Here is an 18,482-nt window from a genome sequence, read left to right on the forward strand (position 1 = left end):
AATTGTTGAATATAATTGTTAAAAGGCCAAAAAATAACAAAAAAACAGAAGACTGAAAATATTACAAAAATTACACTTCAAATTTATCGAAAAATGTACTTAAAACAACGGCAACGTACATTCGCTTTCAATTCGCAAGAATTTGAATTTGCTTATTCTACCTAATGTTGGTACCATTTTTCACATTTAATATTTTTTTTTTAGTTTTCAATTTTTTCTTTGGATATGAAGGATTGCTCATTCTTTGTCGCTTTATGGCCTTATTCAAAAAAAAAATAGCTTTAAAAAAGGTTTCTAAATTGAAAAATGTATGAAAAGTCACTTTGTAAAGCTCTTTAAACCTACTTTAAATTTTGTATTTCTAGTTCAGCCTTCGTCACTCGAAAATTTTACCTCAAGAGGTGTTTTATTTGATTGTATATTCATGAATTTATTTTATTTATTGGTTTTGGTCCATAATTGGGCTAGTATTTTTCTGTCTATTTTGAACTAGTATGAAACTGGTATATTTCTGACCGAAATTGCCATCTCGTAGGACATCCCCATGTTAAAAATACCAGTTGATTGCATGGAAAAAAGATAGTTGGCTGACTAGTTGGACATGCGGTAGTTTACAACTAGTACATTTGACTACAGGGAACTTAGTGACTATCTAAATACATAACGTTAATATAGAGGATTATCTTAATCATCAATATATTTCCATGCTTCGTTTTCAACACCATCAGCATCATGGTTTGTAGTAGCTCTTTAAAATTGAAATTAATTCATAAACTGTAATAACATGAATTCTGCGTGAATTTCATAAGATATCATGTTTGTATATGCAGAGTTGCGACACATTGCAACCTTATACATTGCATATTTTAAATATTCATTTTAGAAATGAACAATTTTTCGGAATTTTGCATTTTTAAAACACCAATGTTAACCAAAAACAAACGTAGCATCAACTTTGTTTCTGATGCGCTGATAGCTCTAGCGATGCGTTTCGATAACTTTTCGAATGCGTTTTGGAAAAGTGTACATTGTCAACATTCTGTAGTTCGACGTTATGGGACATTATACTTTGTACGTATGCAAAGCAATTGACGTTTTGGAAGTCAGCCATTCTCACTATTTTACCTGCAACGAACTCATTTATTTAACATGACGATGGCATGTGTTTTTTTTTTTTTTAATTTATTTAGTCTACAGAAAAATGTTTTCTTACAGACAATTGAGATAAAAAGATTTAGATATTTAAGTATGTATGATACATTACAGAGTGAAATAATTATAAATATTAACTTGTAAAGATAATAATGATATACAATAGCAATTTGGGTAGCTGGCGAGGCCTTGTCTCCAGTCTACTTTTGTGTGCGGCGGGCGGAAAGACCTAGTTTCCGCTCCGCGCTGTTTACTGGCCGTTGATCATGGTCGGAAAGGCCGAGCTTCCGATCCATGTTCCCGTAGTCATTACTTTGTAGGTGAGGCAGTACTAATGTACTTAAAGAACTTAACATCATCAGCGTACATTAAGCATTTCGAGTAATTCGACACCTTAGGCAGGTCATTTATAAATAAAATAAACAAGACGGGACCAAGATGGCTGCCCTGAGGTACGCCGGACGTGATATGTATTGGCCGGGAGGTACAATTTTTAAAAATTACTCTTTGTTTCCTATCCACTAAGTAAGAAGAAAGCCAGCTGAGAAGAATAGGAGGGAAACCAATTCGATCAAGATTATATATAAGGGTTGAATGAGATACTTTATCAAATGCCTTGCTGAAATCAGTGTAAATCACGTCCGTTCGAAGATTGTTTTTAAACCCATTAGACACATAAGTAGTGAATTCAAGAAGATTGGATACAGTTGATTTACCTTTGCAAAAACCGTGTTGCGATAGATCAATAGCAGAAGTAATAGAGAAAGCTTCCCAATTCCTCTATAGTTTACGATGTTAGTCCTACTTCCATTTTTATAAAGTGGCAAGATAAACGAATCCTTCCAGGAAGATGGGAAGACACCCTGTTTTAGGGAAGCATTAAAAATATTTGACAGAGGCTTATACAAATACTCTGCACAACTTTTAAGAGCACTTGTGGGTATACCATCTGGGCCAGCTGTATATGAAATTTTCAAACAATTCAAATGAATGAGGACGTCCGCAGCAGATATCTATGGAATTCGGATACAATCAAACGATGGCAGAAAGAATGAGTAGCTAGATAGATTCGAATTTAGTTGGGAAGATGTAGAACAGGCAGAGTAGTTTGACTCGAAGAAACCAGCAAACATATCGGCAATAATATTTTCGTCACTGGAGACTAAGTCATTTAACTTCAATGTTGAGGGATAACCGTTAGTCTTACGCTTTGTGTTCACAAAGGCGTAAAACGATTTGGGATTAGAAACTATATTGAGTAGAACCCTGTTAATATAAGTATTGTAACACTTTTTGTTCAATACATTGTATTTATGCCTAAGAATGGAGTACGCGGAGTAGTGAGAAGACAAGCCAGATTTTTTAAAAAGCTTAAATGCTTTGGAGTTTTGATTTTTTAAGCGTTTTAATTCGCCAGTAAACCACTGAGCGTTAGACGTTACGTTAGCTTCCTTAACAAGAGGAATGATTTTACTGAAAATATGGCGTAAGGAATTGCTAAAATGTAAGGCACTATCTTCAGCATTCTCATCATACTGGGGCCGAGTTATCTTTGATATCTCTAACCTAAGTTTACTATAATCTGCTGTTTTAAATGAGTAACGCTCCGCTCTTGATTTGTTTACTGGTAAAGCAACATGAGTTGCGTGAATTTATCAAGGACAATTCTAGTGGTGCGTGGTGAGAATCAACAGGGGTAATCAAAGCATAGCTAGGGGCTATTGTGACGTTGGAAACGTCGTCCACAAAAACTAAATCCAGACATTTACCTAAGTTATTACTAATAGAGTTGATCTGGTAAAGACTAAGGTCTGAAAGATCGTTCAAAAATTGATTGAAGAGATCACGAGAGGAATTTGGTACTAGAATACCATCTATTAGATCCCAAGAAACACCCGCAAGATTGAAGTCACCCAGGACAATAACAGTATCGGAGGGCTTCACCATGGCATGTAGAGAGAGCAGTAAGGAGGAGTGTTTTAAATAAACAGAAAGGCTCGACTTAGGTGGTATATAAGCAGCAACAAGATAAACGCTAATAGAATGATATCTTATTCGAACGCAGAGGAATTCAACTTCATCGGTGTCAGTGAACTCAATTTCTTCAGAAGAAAGGTCAGTCTGGACAGCTATTAAGACGCCTCCACCTTTTTTATTTAAACGGTCGTTTCGAAACACTTCATACTTAGGACACAACATTTCGGAGTTGAACACATTCGGCTTGAGCCAGGTTTCAGTAAACACCAGTACTTTGAAGTCAAAATCATAGGACTGCAAGTGTAACCTTGATAGCTTTGTGTTCTCACATTTTGGTAATAAATGCTAATGGTGAGGTTACTTATTAGTTTTTTGATGCCGAGGTGGAATGCGGAAGTTGAGCCAAATTTTGCCCTTGCGGTCTAGATCTAAATTAAAATTCGCGAATGAAGGCACCGCTTGGCCAAAAAATGGGCTCATTACTCTATCAAAGCAGTCTTCGGATATGTCTATTTTAAAAGAAGAAATGCTTCTTTCATACGAGAATTTGAACTTGCGTACATGCAACTCATTTGCTGTCAGCCTGGAAGTTAAATACCCCTTCCCATCATCGACAGTGGTATCTTTTGAAAACACAAAACAAAGACCGATTTTTTGTAAGGGACAACGACTAAATCCCTCGGGACGGGGTTAACGTAATTGGAAACGGTTTCAGATGTGGTAGGAGGTTGCGGAACAGCTGTCAACTTTTTGGAAGGAGCAACGATGGCTCTGGATGTGGTAGGGGGTTGAGATGTATTTGTGGAGCTTTTGGAAGGAGCAACGACTACTTCCTTCGGAACGGTGTTGACGCAATCGGAGATGGCTTCAGATGTGGTGGAGGGTTGAGATGAAGCTGTTTAACAGGAATTTAGTGAGACTCCAGTAGAAGAAGGACGTGGTTGGGGAGATTAAGTCCACTGAGGAATCGGTGTGTTAAAACTTATGAGTTCTTTGTTCATAGCCGGAGTCAAAAGTGGGTGGTTCTGCGGAAGATCAAGTTCCACAGTGATGGGATTCAACACAATATTTTCCACGCCTCTCCTACGTCTTTTAAGACCTTTTCCAGGAGAAGGAGAGGAGGAAGTATCTAATAATTTAAATTCTTTGAATTCATCCTCATACTTCTTGAACTTCTCGTTGAGAAGTTTTAGCTCTTTGCTTATCTCAGAAAATCCATTTCTAGCGGTTCTAAATAGTTTACAGAGATCCCCAACAGTTTTTTTACACTTTGGACATGACCAGCGAAGTCCATTGTCTCCAATAATCATATCCAGAACTCTCCCATTAATACCAGCACACTTTAAATGAGACAGTTCATCGCAAAGCCAGCACGCCACAAAACGGTCCGAACCGGCTTTTACATTACATTTTTCGAGCAGACAGGACATTTTTAGCGAATTTTATTAAAAAATAATAAAAATATCGAAATTAGGAATGTATTGTACGAAAACGTTTCAAGCTCACAGTAATTGGCAATTTAATAGCTAGTGGTCTTATTTAGTGAAGTTCAATGGTTAGAAACCGTGCTGAACTTAACAGTTTTAAAGCCACTGAGTTAGCAAAATCAGCTGTCACCAAGAAAGCGACTGTCGATGATAATCAAAGGTGTGTGTAAAGCGCGAAAGAAAGCAAAATGAACAAACAAATGCGATATTCCTTGCACCTTCACGCAAAAGCAACAATAATGCACCAAAACAGGCAAATATGCACGAAGGCCGACAAAATAAAACTTTTCAATCAACGCACTTTATGACTAAATCAAGTCAATTTATTGGAATTTGGCTTCAGTAAACTTTTTCGGTGTGAATAACACAAATTAGAACTGCTTAGCACTTTGTAAAAGAGTTAAACTTTGGAAATTCTTCCAAGCGAAAGTTTAAGTGACCGCACAGTACGAACGTTGCCACGTTGCTACTTTAAAATGAACTAGAGTGCCAGTTACTGTCGAAATTCGACAGTTTTTCTAGTTTTAGAAGCCTTGGCGAGGTTTACTAACTTAACACGTAGCAATTTTTTTTATCTGAGAAGGTCTTTGGAGGACTTCGGCAGGACTTCGAATTGACCCGATACATTCAAGTTTATCGATAAATTTCAATGATTTGATACATATCGAAAGTTCGATGAATTTCAAGAACACTAAAATTCGATAACTCAACAAAATTCGTTAACTCGACCAATTTCGATAACTGTAAAATTCGATGGCTCGATAAATTTCGATAACTCAAAAATGTAAAAACTTTGGATGCCTTTATAAATTTTTACTTTTGACATCTCCACATTTATCGAAAACTATCTAAACATTTTGATAACTCGTTACACTTTGTTAAGGCGATTAAATTCGATAAGCAGTGATATGTCGATAAGCTTATATAACCTTGAAATTTCGATAAATCGATATATTTTGAAAATTCCATATACTTCGATTCGTTGAACTAACCAATTTCAGTAGGTCAATAATTATCGATAACTCTGTAAATTGAAAGAACTCCATGCATTACGACACCTCAATAAATTTCGTTAAGTCTATAAATAATGATAATTCAATAAATATCGATAACTTGATACATTTCTTTAACTTGACAAATTTCGTTAATCCCACACGTTTTTATAGCTCGATAGCTATCCGTAAATTTGGACAACTAGGTTTCTGTGTCTATAAATTTCGACAACTCAGTAAACATTAATCAGTTGGAATAATTCGATACGTTGCGATAATAAACTTCGATGATTCGATGAATTTCAGTAACCTTTATGGCTGATTTTATTTCGATTCCTATCGGAAAATTTCAACTCTGTTAACCTAATTCTTATGTATTTCTCATTGTCTCAATTTTCACCTTTATCTCAATTTTCGTCTTTATCTTCACTTTTGCCTTTTTTTGTCGTGACGTGGCGTGATCTTATGTGATGTGATAGGATGTCATGTCATGTGTTGTCATATCCCCTGATGTCATACCATATGATGCCATATCATGTGATGCCACGTCATGTAATGCCATGTCATGTCATACGATGTCAGATCATGTGATGTCAAGTCATGTGAAGTCATGCCATATAATGTGATGTAATATCATATAATGTCATGTCACGTGATATCGTGTGATGTGATATCATATTATGTGATGTAATATCATGTGATGTGTTGCCATGTAATGTGATCACATTCCATGTTCCGATTAGTATATCGATAACCCTGTTGATAACTGTGTCGATAAAAATACCGATAACAATATCCATAAAGATTGAAAAATACAACGATTGTAAAATCGATGAATTCATCGATAAATACAACAATCTTCAGTATCGATTATTGTACATATCGTTAACAATATAAATGACTAAATCGATAACAAAATCAATTATTTAATCGATTATTATGCCGATAACAATATCCATTATTGTATCGATAACAATATCGATTATTATATTGATTATTATATCGATTGAAATAGCGGTTATTTAATCAATAACAGTATCGATAACAGTATCGATTATTTTATCGATAGCAATATCGATAAAAATATCGAGTTTTATATCGATAACAATATCGATCTTCATCCTCATCCTTTTCTTCATATTTATCTTTATTGTTGCATATTCCTCTTCACCTTTACCTTAAAGTGTTTAAATTTACTTTGATCTTCGTTTTTGCCTGTACCTCTAGGCATATTTGTTTTTGTTTTTATTCTCAAACCGCTGAGAACTATTTCCATGTGCATTATTCCCCTTGAATTTGACAATTTATTCCCAACCAACAACTGCCGCTAAAGAAGTTTCACTTCATAAATTCAAGAAATGTTCTTACCCTTTTAGTTACCCTAATTCTTATGTATCTGTCATTGTCTTCATTTTCGTCTTTATCTTCATTTTTGCCTTCTTTTTTTTTACATCATCGTTATCATTTATTTCTTCATCTTCATATTTATCTTTATTCCAAAGCTTAATTTCAAATGTGTAGTGAAACAACAGGCGAAACATGTCAAATTGAACATGTTGCAGCAATATGTATACACAATTCGAAAATGTTTAAACGACAGTTTTGGTGAAACCATAAAAACTCTGCTCATCTACGGAAAAATGCCTTTCCAACGGTGTTCTTGGTTTTGAAATCGGTTCGGTAGAATCGCCAAACGAACGGAGACAAAATTTATGTTAGCGTATTAATATATAGATTTGGCAACTTCGAAGTCGGTATGTTTCTTTTGAAAAGTTTCAGCGGTTAAAGATCGCGTTGGTCTTTGAGAATTTTGTTTTTGGATATTACTTTTTCGTTTTTTTTTTTTTATATAACAAGTACAAAACCTGACGTTGACTTTTTGAAATTTTGTTGCTATTGGTCTCCCGCGTTTTATTTCATAAAAAATTCATGCTTACATAAAATGGAAAAAGTGAGCTAATCCGTCAACAAAAGAAAATTCCCAAAAATTAACGGGATTTAAAGCCGCTTGAAACTCGCACTTCATTAGATTAAAATTAAATGATTCAGAGTAAAAAGTTGAAATTTTGATGAAAATCTGTTGAATTTTCCTAAATTTTTTATAAAGTTTGAAGCAATGATTTATGTTGTTTTGAATAAAGCTTTTTTATAGAAAAATAACACAAAAAAATTAGCTCGAAAAACATTGCAAATATTCAAAAAAAATTAACACGTGGTCATCTGTTTGAGTTACAGTACATACATATGTAGAAATTTATAATATCAACATTTATTTCAATTTTAGTACATGTTTTAAGTAATTTAGAAATATTATCATTTACACGTCCTACCATATGGGATTACAGTATATTTTGCTTTGCTGCCTCTATGCTTAAGTGCACATTTAAGATACCTACCCCAAAATGCGCATCAAAAGCATTATTTTTAACATTTATAAGGAAACTGCTCCGATAGATGCATTCAACATACCTGCACATTGGCGATACCTGCCTTAAAAATTGTGCGACTACTATCAATTATCAAAGATAATATTACGTTTACCTGCACTGGCCCTACAATTTCCTAATTTTACAACCTTTTATTTATTTTGCTCATCTCGCAGAACAACGAAAATGGCTATCAATTTATGTAGTTATATAGATAATTAGATAACATTCGGTAAAAATTTCGCTTGCAGTAATTTCTAAATATTTTGGTTTCATAGGGATTCGGATACCTTCCTCATTGAAGTAGTAAAGAAAATTACCTGTATCGGTTACCTGCACAAGTTTTTCGTGCAAAGAAGGATGTGCAGCTAAGCAAAATATACTGTATCGTGTTAACGAAAACTCACCACCGCATGACGGTGGCGTTTTCGTTGCTTCTCTCTCTCTATAAACTGCAATTTCATGTGTTAATACGGACGTTAGGTACGGAAGGGCTCTAAACGTCAAATCGCATAAAATTATTAATTTAAGATTTGAGCGTAAGGAAACAAAATAACGTTAAACTAATGGTTCACTTGATATTTTTTCACTTATTAATCAAAGAAAAACAGCTAAATATGCAGATATCCATTAGCTAAAATTGGAATGTTTAAAATTTTTCCTCTTCTTCAGGCAATTTCACAGTTTTCACAAACTCGCCCGGAAAAGTAGTCCGGCCGACTTCGGGCTATTGAGAAGCAAATATTACTCGCCGAAAGTGGCTCTCAACAGCCCGAGAACGAACCAAAGAAACACAAATTTGACACTTTCGGGCATCTGTGGGCGAGCGAAACAATAGACTTCCTGTGCGTCCCGGTTTCAAGAATGCAAAAGTTGGCAATCCTGGTTTTACACCTATCTCGGGCAATTTTTTTTATTATTCCTTTTCCTGCTTTTCAGATCTAAGAAAAATGGGTATCTATGGTCCGATTAGATTTATATTCAGAACTAAATTGAGATTAATTGAACAATTTTTTGTTTGATTGTTTAAGGGCCAGTTTTTCAATGCAAGTTTAAACTTTGTTCACGTAAACTGCGCTTATCTTGGACAGCTGGTTGATATTTTAATTGCTAAACTTAGTTTAAACCAGCCAGCTCGAGCGTTTAAACCTGAGGTTTCCAATTTTTTTTTTTCTCGTAGACCCCTTTCGAAATTTTACTGGTTTGGGTGGACCCCCTGCTGCTACATTTCTAACATATTCCGAAAGCCCACAAGAAATGTTAAGTGTAAATTTGCATCGCAGGGGAATTCCAAGACTGAATTCGGAGTGTCAAAAATAAAAATAAAATATTATCTTTTGTTCTATTTATTAAAATAATGTGAACAGAGCTCGTAAAGCCATCAAAGTACTTTCTGAGGAGTTATATTTTTAAAGATCACTCCGAGCGCTAGCGTTATTTACATTCTCTTCACCATAAACTCCTCACATGTTCGGCTCACTCATGAATTTGAATTTGCCGTATTTGTAAAATAGTTTATTTCAGTTGATTGCATCATTTATATTTTTATCGCTGCGAGTTTTAAAGTGATGCCAAAAATATTTACCACTCACATCTTTAAAACACAAAACTTGAAACAACAAAACCGCAAGTCTTTTTACGTCAAGCTTTAAATTTAGGAACTGACAATAGAGAAAATACCTAATCTATAAAAAACGATGACAAATAAACAAGCAAGCAAGAAGCACAAGAAGGGTTCCACCGTCTCATCCTCTTCAAGGCAGGATGGGCAAATGAAGTTGTCATTTACGCCTGTCATAGTCAGATGTTTGTGCCACGTGAAGTAACCAGTCAGTAGTCCAATAAGTTGTCTGCAGTCCCGTCTGCTCAGTGAGAGCAGAAAACTAGATGGACCTGAAATTGAAGGCAACTTGAGTTTTGCCCACCTGCATCCCAACGATACCTCCCAGTCATTGCTGAGCGAAGTATTCATCCAGTTTTCGATGATGGCTTCATTGGCCGAAGTGGGAAATGCCATAACTGGTTGCGGATCGAGGAATGCCTGGTCTAAGCCAAATGTGGGTAAATGGTCAGGTGTCTCATTACCAGGTACTCCCGAGTGACCTGGCACCCAGAGTAAAGCAAGCTCGCTATGTTTACCAACAAAATTTAGTCGAGACTTTCATTGCCGAACTACTTAAATAGGGGGGCTGACCAATGCCTTAAGTGCGGCTTGACTGTCACTGCAGACACGTAAACTCCTTTCCCTCCACCTATTTTCCAGTACATAGTCCCTGGCTTTGAGGATTGCAAATACCTCATCCCGGAAAACGAAGCATATTCCCCAAGAGAAAGGTGAAGCTTATCCCCATTAACTTCGCAAAAGACCCCAGCTCCTGACCTAGAGTCAGTTATGGAGCCATCAGTAAAGATCCGACAATCTGTACGTCCGGACTCAGTGCTGGAATTAAACCAGCATTCAACCTCAGGGAACTCAACATTATAGAATCTCTTCAGGAAAGGTAATGGTGACGTACTATCCTGAGGCATTGGAAAGACACAAGTGCTCAGATCTCTGCCGCCAGCAATTTTCGCCTCATTCCACTCAGTGTTATACCAACATCCGTTGTATGAAGACGATTGTACGGTAAGTACAGCAGTGCGTCAAGAGCACATTACACTACTAAAAAAAATTGAGTGAAATAAAGAGGCTATCCAGCAAACATTTTGGTTCTTTACGATCGAAACTAGATAAATTTTCGTGGGCTCCCCCCCCATATTTTTTCACACCAAGGTAGAATCCCGTCAAGTCTCCCGTGGACCCCTGGGGGTCCGTGTACTGAAAAACTAACGCTATGTTAAACCTAAGATAATACTGTAACTAAAAAATTTCAAATAAAATAGTGTCAATAAAAATTCAAAACAAACTAAAATAAATAAAATAAGTCAAGGCTTTTGTTAAGGTTACTGAAAGCTAAGTGATAAGTAGAATTACGGAAATTAACATCAGTATTTAAGTACCTACAAACATATCGTCACCCTTATGCCAGACACAGGAATGTGCAAATTTACCAATTTTGAGTTATTGGGTTGACTTGATTAACCTTTAGATGTCCTATTTTATAACAAGATTCAGAATACCATGCGTGGACGCAAACCACAAATTTTGCCATATCAATTACAAAAATATGGGTTTTTGTATTTTATTCATAAAGAATAATAAGTTGTAATAACAATTTAAGTATTTACATATAAAAAGGTAATTAATTGAAATAGATGTACACTTGTGTTTCGCTGTATGACAGTCTTCGCTGGAATATAAAACGCAACTCCGCTCTGCTTACGCTCGAAATTTACTTTTCCCCTGATTGCCGATGTTGCCAACCAGGGTTGCCAGGAGTTGGGAAATGTGATTGGAGATTACATCATTCCCACATAAATGTAGAGTTACGCCTGGTAAAAAAAACTTTCAAACATTATTTCCCAAAATTAAAATTTTTACACATTCATGTTTCTGGCGACGATATAACGACCTCTTTGCGCGGAATTATCGTATGTGCCAGAAACCAAATTTTACAGGACAGCGTGTTTTCTACCTTTAAAATTTTTTGGAATTTCGTATACTTAATTTTTTACTGGATCATACGATAAGTTTGCACACAATGAAAAATTTGCGCTACAATATTTTAACAGATGATGCGTTGTAGGGATGCCAGTGGCAAAAATACATCGATTTTTTCCTCCCATCGATGCATCGAAACTTACATCGATATTTGTCGATGCATCGGAGGGCGTACATCGATACGCATATAGTTTTCCTGGAAATAAAACGAAAACAATTTCAAACAATTTAACAAATTTTTATTTTGGTGTACTTACAAATTATGGTGACCCAAACAACACAAACATGGATGCATTGATGCATCGACCATTTATACATCGAGCGGAAAATTTTCGATGCATCGAAACAAAACATCGATATTTTCGATGTTTTTTCGACATCCCAAATGCGATGTGAGGTGTGGAAGAAAGTTGCATCAACAAGTCAATTTCGAAAAAATGGCACACACGATAATTTCGCGCAAAGGGGTCGATATCTCCAATGAAAATTAATAAATTTCCCATTAAACTTTTAGTATAAGTTTAGAAACTTTTGGAGTATTGCAACTCTTACATAAATCGTTCATTTAGAATTAAGAACTAGTTCACTTAGTTCGTAAAGTGAAATAGTACAATGAACGAAACAGTTAGTGAACGACACAACTCTATGAACGGTCCATATTATTAGTTGTACCCATAGGGTTGCCAGATTTTTCATGCGCGAAATCAGTACATTAGACTTTTTCATGCTAAAAAAATCAGTACTTTTCAGTACATTTTCATTCAAAGCAAAATTATTAATGTAAGTAACAGAAAATAATTTAAAACGCCTGAGTTCTTGTTTTTAACCAGATTTTGGTATATAAATAAAATATAGTTCATTAAAAATATAAGTGTTATTCATTTTAACATGAGTGTACACATCATTATACACAGGAGCCAATAAATTATTTTATATTTGTGACTTTGAATAGCAATAATGACCTCATTCCCATTTTCAGTGTTTAAATAGTCAACGAATTCTTTCATTTTAAAATTACTTTTAATTTGAAGTTCACTTTCAAAAATTTTAATTAGAAGCCGGTTTCTCTCTTTGCGACAGGAAGCAAACTTTATTTAAGAATCTTAAGAGATCCTCTCATACTGTGAAAAAGTACCACTTTTTAAGGAGGTCATCTATATTTCCGCATGGCTTAAATAATTATTTAACTACGCAAAAACTGTTAAAGACTAAGAATTCGCTAACAAGAGTATCTAGCTCTATGTCTTGTATGCAAAACTCTTTTACAAAGTCAGTAAATTGAGAAAAAGTAGTTGTAAGTTGTAGGCAAAAGCCATTCGAATATTGAAATTTATTGTTATTAAACTGAAATTTATTTTCAAGATAACCAACAACACTCGCCAAAAATTTAAGCCTTCTTTTTAAATAATTTAAGCTTAATTTAATATTATCGCAACTGGTACGTAACGACCCGGCGATATGCCCATAAAACGATTGATCTTTTTGTTGTATTAATTTCTTGGGCATATTAAATATTATCTAAAACATGTCAACTATAATTTAATTATTTTCTTCTTATTTTTTTACAGTTTTAAGAAAGTTCCAACGTTATGTAAAAACCTTAAGAAAATACTAAAGTATTTTGTTTGAATAGAAAATTCAGTACAAATTTTAAAAATCAGGACATTGGCGTACTGATTGAAGATATGAATAAAATCAGTACAGTACTGATAAAATCAGTACGTCTGGCAACCGTATGTACCCATTATATACGTTGAAAGATGATTATTGGTGACAACTTTTACCACTAATAAAAATGTTTACGATGCAACTTATTTTTTCTTCTATAATATTTTTCCCTAGACCACGCCCTCCGGAAACCCTCCCAAGATAATAATTTTCTGTATTCGCCCCTCAGTGTAAATAGTAGCAACCAATAATGCTCCGTGTTAACTATCGAAATCATCGAGTGCGAACACTGACGATAGTTTTACAGCCGTAGGTGTATGCAAATATTGAAAGTCATTTAATCCAACCAGGTATTTATAGTGTTAAAACAGCGTATACCCCCATTTAATACTGATGACGAACTAAGTTATAAATCTTTTTTAACCACAGCGAAGCAAACGCCTATTCGCCTGTACTTGAAATAAAACTGATTTTAAAAATACACTGCAGTATTTCTTATCTCCCTGCTAGTATATGATAAATATTTACATACGTCAAAAGTATGTTCTTATCTTCTTTTGTGCAATGAAATGTAACAATTTTAATTTTTTATGTTGTTTTTCAATGACATTCCAGTTGCGGGATTATCAACAATCACAGTTTTGAATACTACATTCTACTACATAATTCATCAAGCGAACGAGAGCAACAACTGTAGAATAGCTAAAAATGAACGAAACTCAGATAAACAACTTTCTGCGCTGCCTAATACAGATCGATGACCTTAACTATTTGGCATTACACGCACACTCCGCCGGTATAAGTGACCTGAATTCCACCACAGTAGCAACACATAGTAGTGATAGACAGCCAAAGCATGACGATCACAACGATGACACGTCGAGCAGTCACGACCTCCTCATCGCCAAGGTGACCGCCATGGTGGTGCTATTCTGCGCCAGCGCGCTATGCGGCAGCATTCCATTCCTGCTGAATCGATTTTTTCGATGGACAGAAAGACATGCAAATACACGTTCGGCAACGGTTGTGAAGTGCCTGCTATATTTTGGTGGTGGTGTGCTGCTGGCCACAACATTCTTACATCTGCTACCGGAAGTACAGGAGTCTATCGAGCAATTGCAGGAGTGCGATATACTACCCACACTGAGTTTTAGTATGGCAGAGTTACTCATGTGTAGTGGCTTCTTCCTGATGTATCTGATCGACGAGCTCCTATACTCGTACATACATCAACATGTGCGATTGATGGAGCATGATGCTGGCGCCGCTTTCGAACGCGGTCGTAGCATACGCAACAGTTATTTAATGAGGGGTAGCAATAAAGACCCCACTGCGCTTTCAGAGGAACCTAATAAGGGGTGCGATATTGCCAGTTTTGAAACCAAAAGCGAACCCAAAACTGAGGGGGCATTGGCGGTGGCGGGCGTATCCGAAACACCTGGAAGAACGGGTTCACTTTCACTGCAAAACTTGATTGCCAATGACGTAGAGAATCAAAAGTATAGGCAAAAGCAATACAAGGAGGATATGTCGGGCGATCACCAGTTGAAAGAGCAAACAGAGGGCAAGGAATCATACGAAGTTCCCCAGGTAATACCCCAACCACACCACCACCACCATCATCACCACCATCATGCTCATCAGCAGCAACACGGCCACTCACATTTCCCGCTCGAAGTGGGCACCGACGGCAGCGATGTGTTCGCGTCTTCTCTGCGCGGTCTATTTATTGTCCTTGCACTATCTTTGCACGAAATGTTCGAAGGCATGGCCATAGGTCTAGAAAGTGATGCCTCAGATGTGTGGTTCATGTTCGGTGCCGTGTCGGCGCACAAGTTGGTACTGGCTTTCTGTGTCGGCGTCGAATTAATTGTGGCGCGTACGCGTTTCTTACTTTGCACGGTATACATCCTCACATTCGCCGTGGTCAGTCCCATTGGCATCGGTATTGGCATACTGATCAGTCATAACGAAGGTATAACATCGCCCACCATGTCATCTGCCATACTGCAGGGACTTGCCTGTGGAACGTTGCTGTACGTGGTTTTCTTCGAAATTCTGCAAAAAAATCACGCCGGGCTCATTGCTTACCTTTCATTGCTGGTCGGATTTCTAGTCATGTTCGGACTCCAACAGCTTGGTAAGTAAAAAACACCAACAATTTTGAAGTCATGAAAATCTAAAAATTAAATTTTTACTAAAAAACAACAATAGCATTATTTAAAAATAATAATAATACATAGTTTTGCGCTTACACATATGTTAGTGTTTGGCCGAGCTTCTCCTCCGATTTGTGGCGTGCGCCTTGATGTTGTCACAAAAAGCGGAGGGACCTACAGTTTTACGCCGACTCCGAACGGCGATTGTATTTTTATGAGAAGCTGTTTTTCATATCAGAAATAGACTCGGAGGTTTGCCATTGCCTGCCGAGGGGCGACCGCTATTAGAAAAAACTTTTTTCTTTTTTCTTTATTTACATTGTGTTGAACCGGGCTTGTAGCCAGGCCCTGCGGTATGGTAAAGCGCACGCTAGCCACTACACAACAGCGGCCGCCTACTCCTAAATAAACTTAGTAAATCAGAAAGGCTTATGGAAATTCAGAAATAACCCTACTAAGAAAAATGAATAAAGTAATTTTCTCGGAAAATTTACGTGATGGTCATAAGTTTTGTAATAGCTTCGTATATAATATCTGCCTAGGGTAACCACCTTTGCAGATGCCCAGACCCCGAGATTGAAAAATATAATTATTACCTCAGTGAAATGGTTATATGTACAATGGTTCTTTTGGAATTTTTTCGTGAAGCTGTCCATACATACAGCCAGTGTTGCCAGGATAAATTGGCCAAAAAAGCGGATAAAAACGGCTAAAATGTTTCAACTAAAATTCACATGTTTTTTTTTTAAATAAATCTCAAGTCGAAAGACTAGTAAATTCATTAAATAAATCTCAAAAACAGATACTGATAAATTCATTACAAATTATTTTTGTTTAACAAAGGAAACTCGTTATACGTAGCCAAGCATTACGCCAAGAAGACGTTTTCTTTTCTATCGAAAAAGTTTGCCTTCTTATATTGTAACATTTGCACTAGGTTACTTTTTTACTGCAAAATGGCTATATTAGTACAAAGTCTTGCACTATTGCTTAGTCGGAGGGCAATATTTTGAGAAATGAACACGTAAAGCTTAGGAATGGCGAATCGTTCCCGTTTTTAATGACTATGTGCACATGCCTGATACAATTATCCTCAGACATTGTCTTCCCAGAGAGGTTTGCTTTATTTCGTTATTTTGTAAAGGCTCTGTTATGCATACTTGGCATTGCGTGCACTGCTATACCATTTTTACGTAGAAATCAAAAACCAACAGACTTCTACGTATGTAGTGCTGTGCGTTGAGTAACCGCTTACACGCGAAGCTCATTTAACAGATTCCTTATGTGACAACACTCAAGCAATGCCAAGTATGTATAACAGAGCCTTAAGTGTTGTGAATTAAACTTCACACTTAAATTTAAGACATCCGTAACTAGGGTTGCCAGATTTTTTATGCGCGAAATCAGTACATTAGACTTTTTCATGCTAAAAAAATCAGTACTTTTCATTACATTTTCATTCAAAGCAAAATTATTAATGCAAGTAACAGAAAATAATTTAAAACGCCTGAGTTCTTGTTTTTAACCAGATTTTGGTATATAAATAAAATATAGTTCAATAAAAATAGAAGTGTTATTCATTTTAACATGAGTGTACACATCATTATACACAGGAGCCAATAAGTTATTTTATATTTGTGACTTTGAATAGCAAATAAATTCCCATTTTCAGTGTTTAAAAAGTCAACGAATTCTACACCTTTCATTTTAAAATTACTTTTAATTTGAACTTCACTTTCAAAAATTTTAATTAGAAGCCGGTTTCTCTCTTTGCGCCAGGAAACAAACTTTATTCTTAAGATCCTCTCATACTGTGAAAAAGTACCACTTTTTAAGGAGCTCATCTATATTTCCTCATGGCTTAAATAATTTTTCAACTACGCAAAAACTGTTAAAGACTAAGAACAAGAGTATCTAGCTCTATGTCTTGTATGCAAAACTCTTTTACAAAGTCAGTTAATTGAGAAAAAGTAGTTGTAAGTTGTAGGCAAAAGCCATTCGAATATTGAAATTTATTGTTATTAAACTGAAAGTTATTTTCGAGATAACCAACAACACTTGCCAAAAATGTAAGCCTTCTTTTTAAATAATTTAAGTTCCATCATATTATCGCAACTGGTACGTAACGACCCGGCGATATGCCCATAAAACGATTGATCTTTTTGTTGTATTAATTTCTTGGGCATACCAAATATTATCTAAAACATGTCAACTATAATTAAGTTATTTTCTTCTTATTTTTTTACAGTACAGTTTAAGAAAGTTCCAATGTTATGTAAAAACCTTAAGAAAATACTAAAGTATTTTGTTTGAATTGAAAATTCAGTACAAATCAGTACAAATTAAAAAAATCAGGACATTGGCGTATTGATTGAAGAAATGAATAAAATCAGTACAAGAGTTAAAAAATCAGTACAGTACTGATAAAATCAGTACGTCTGGCAACCGTATTCGTAACAAAAATTTTATGAAGAAATCGTAACGGGGATTCTTTGGAAAAAATACAAGGACCTAAATATATAGTGGGACTCGACATTTTTGCAAGTTTTGGCTACATCTCTTTAGTTTATTTAATGCTTATATCTTATGAAAATATAGCTGATTACCTAACGAACGCCATATAAATCCAAACTTTGTAAAAATTTTTAAAATTCTGCAAAATTTCACCAAAATTTCCACCTTTTTAATCAGCATCCTTACAAAAATAATGGTATGCAGTCTTATAATCAGGGACGGTTATAACTTTTATTATAAAAATTACTTTTTAATCGTTATTAATTGAGTTTTATTTTTTTTGCTCAAAACATAACGATTATCATTTGAGTTTTATTTTTAACTCAGAAAATAATCGTTATGTTTTGAGTTTCATTTTTTGCTCGGAAAATAATCGTTACGTTTTAAATGAAGATGAAGATGAAGATGAAGATGAAGATGAAGATAAAGATGAAGATAAAGATAAAGATAAAGATAAAGATAAAGATAAAGATAAAGATAAAGATAAAGATAAAGATAAAGATGAA

General features: G+C 35.4%; 1 protein-coding gene across 6 annotated transcripts in view; it reads left to right on the forward strand.

The window, feature by feature from the left end:
* LOC118745565 (protein zntC) overlaps positions 1–18,482 on the forward strand; it is a 326,373-nt gene that overhangs the window by 226,824 nt on the left and 81,067 nt on the right. For 4 of the 6 annotated variants that reach the window (XM_036479048.1, XM_036479045.1, XM_036479044.1 and 1 more), the window contains one exon: positions 13,919–15,443. In XM_036479048.1, the coding sequence (XP_036334941.1) occupies positions 14,012–15,443 (1,432 nt within the window). In that variant the 5' untranslated portion in view covers positions 13,919–14,011. Of the gene's footprint in view, positions 1–13,450; positions 13,654–13,732; positions 13,843–13,918; positions 15,444–18,482 lie in introns of those variants that run through there. The other 2 variants (XM_036479046.1, XM_036479047.1) reach the window with 2 other exon arrangements.

The sequence above is a fragment of the Rhagoletis pomonella genome, unplaced genomic scaffold, assembly GCF_013731165.1.
Source record: "Rhagoletis pomonella isolate Grant_MI unplaced genomic scaffold, Rhpom_1.0 Rhpom_scaffold_00009, whole genome shotgun sequence".
NCBI lineage: Eukaryota > Metazoa > Arthropoda > Insecta > Diptera > Tephritidae > Rhagoletis > Rhagoletis pomonella.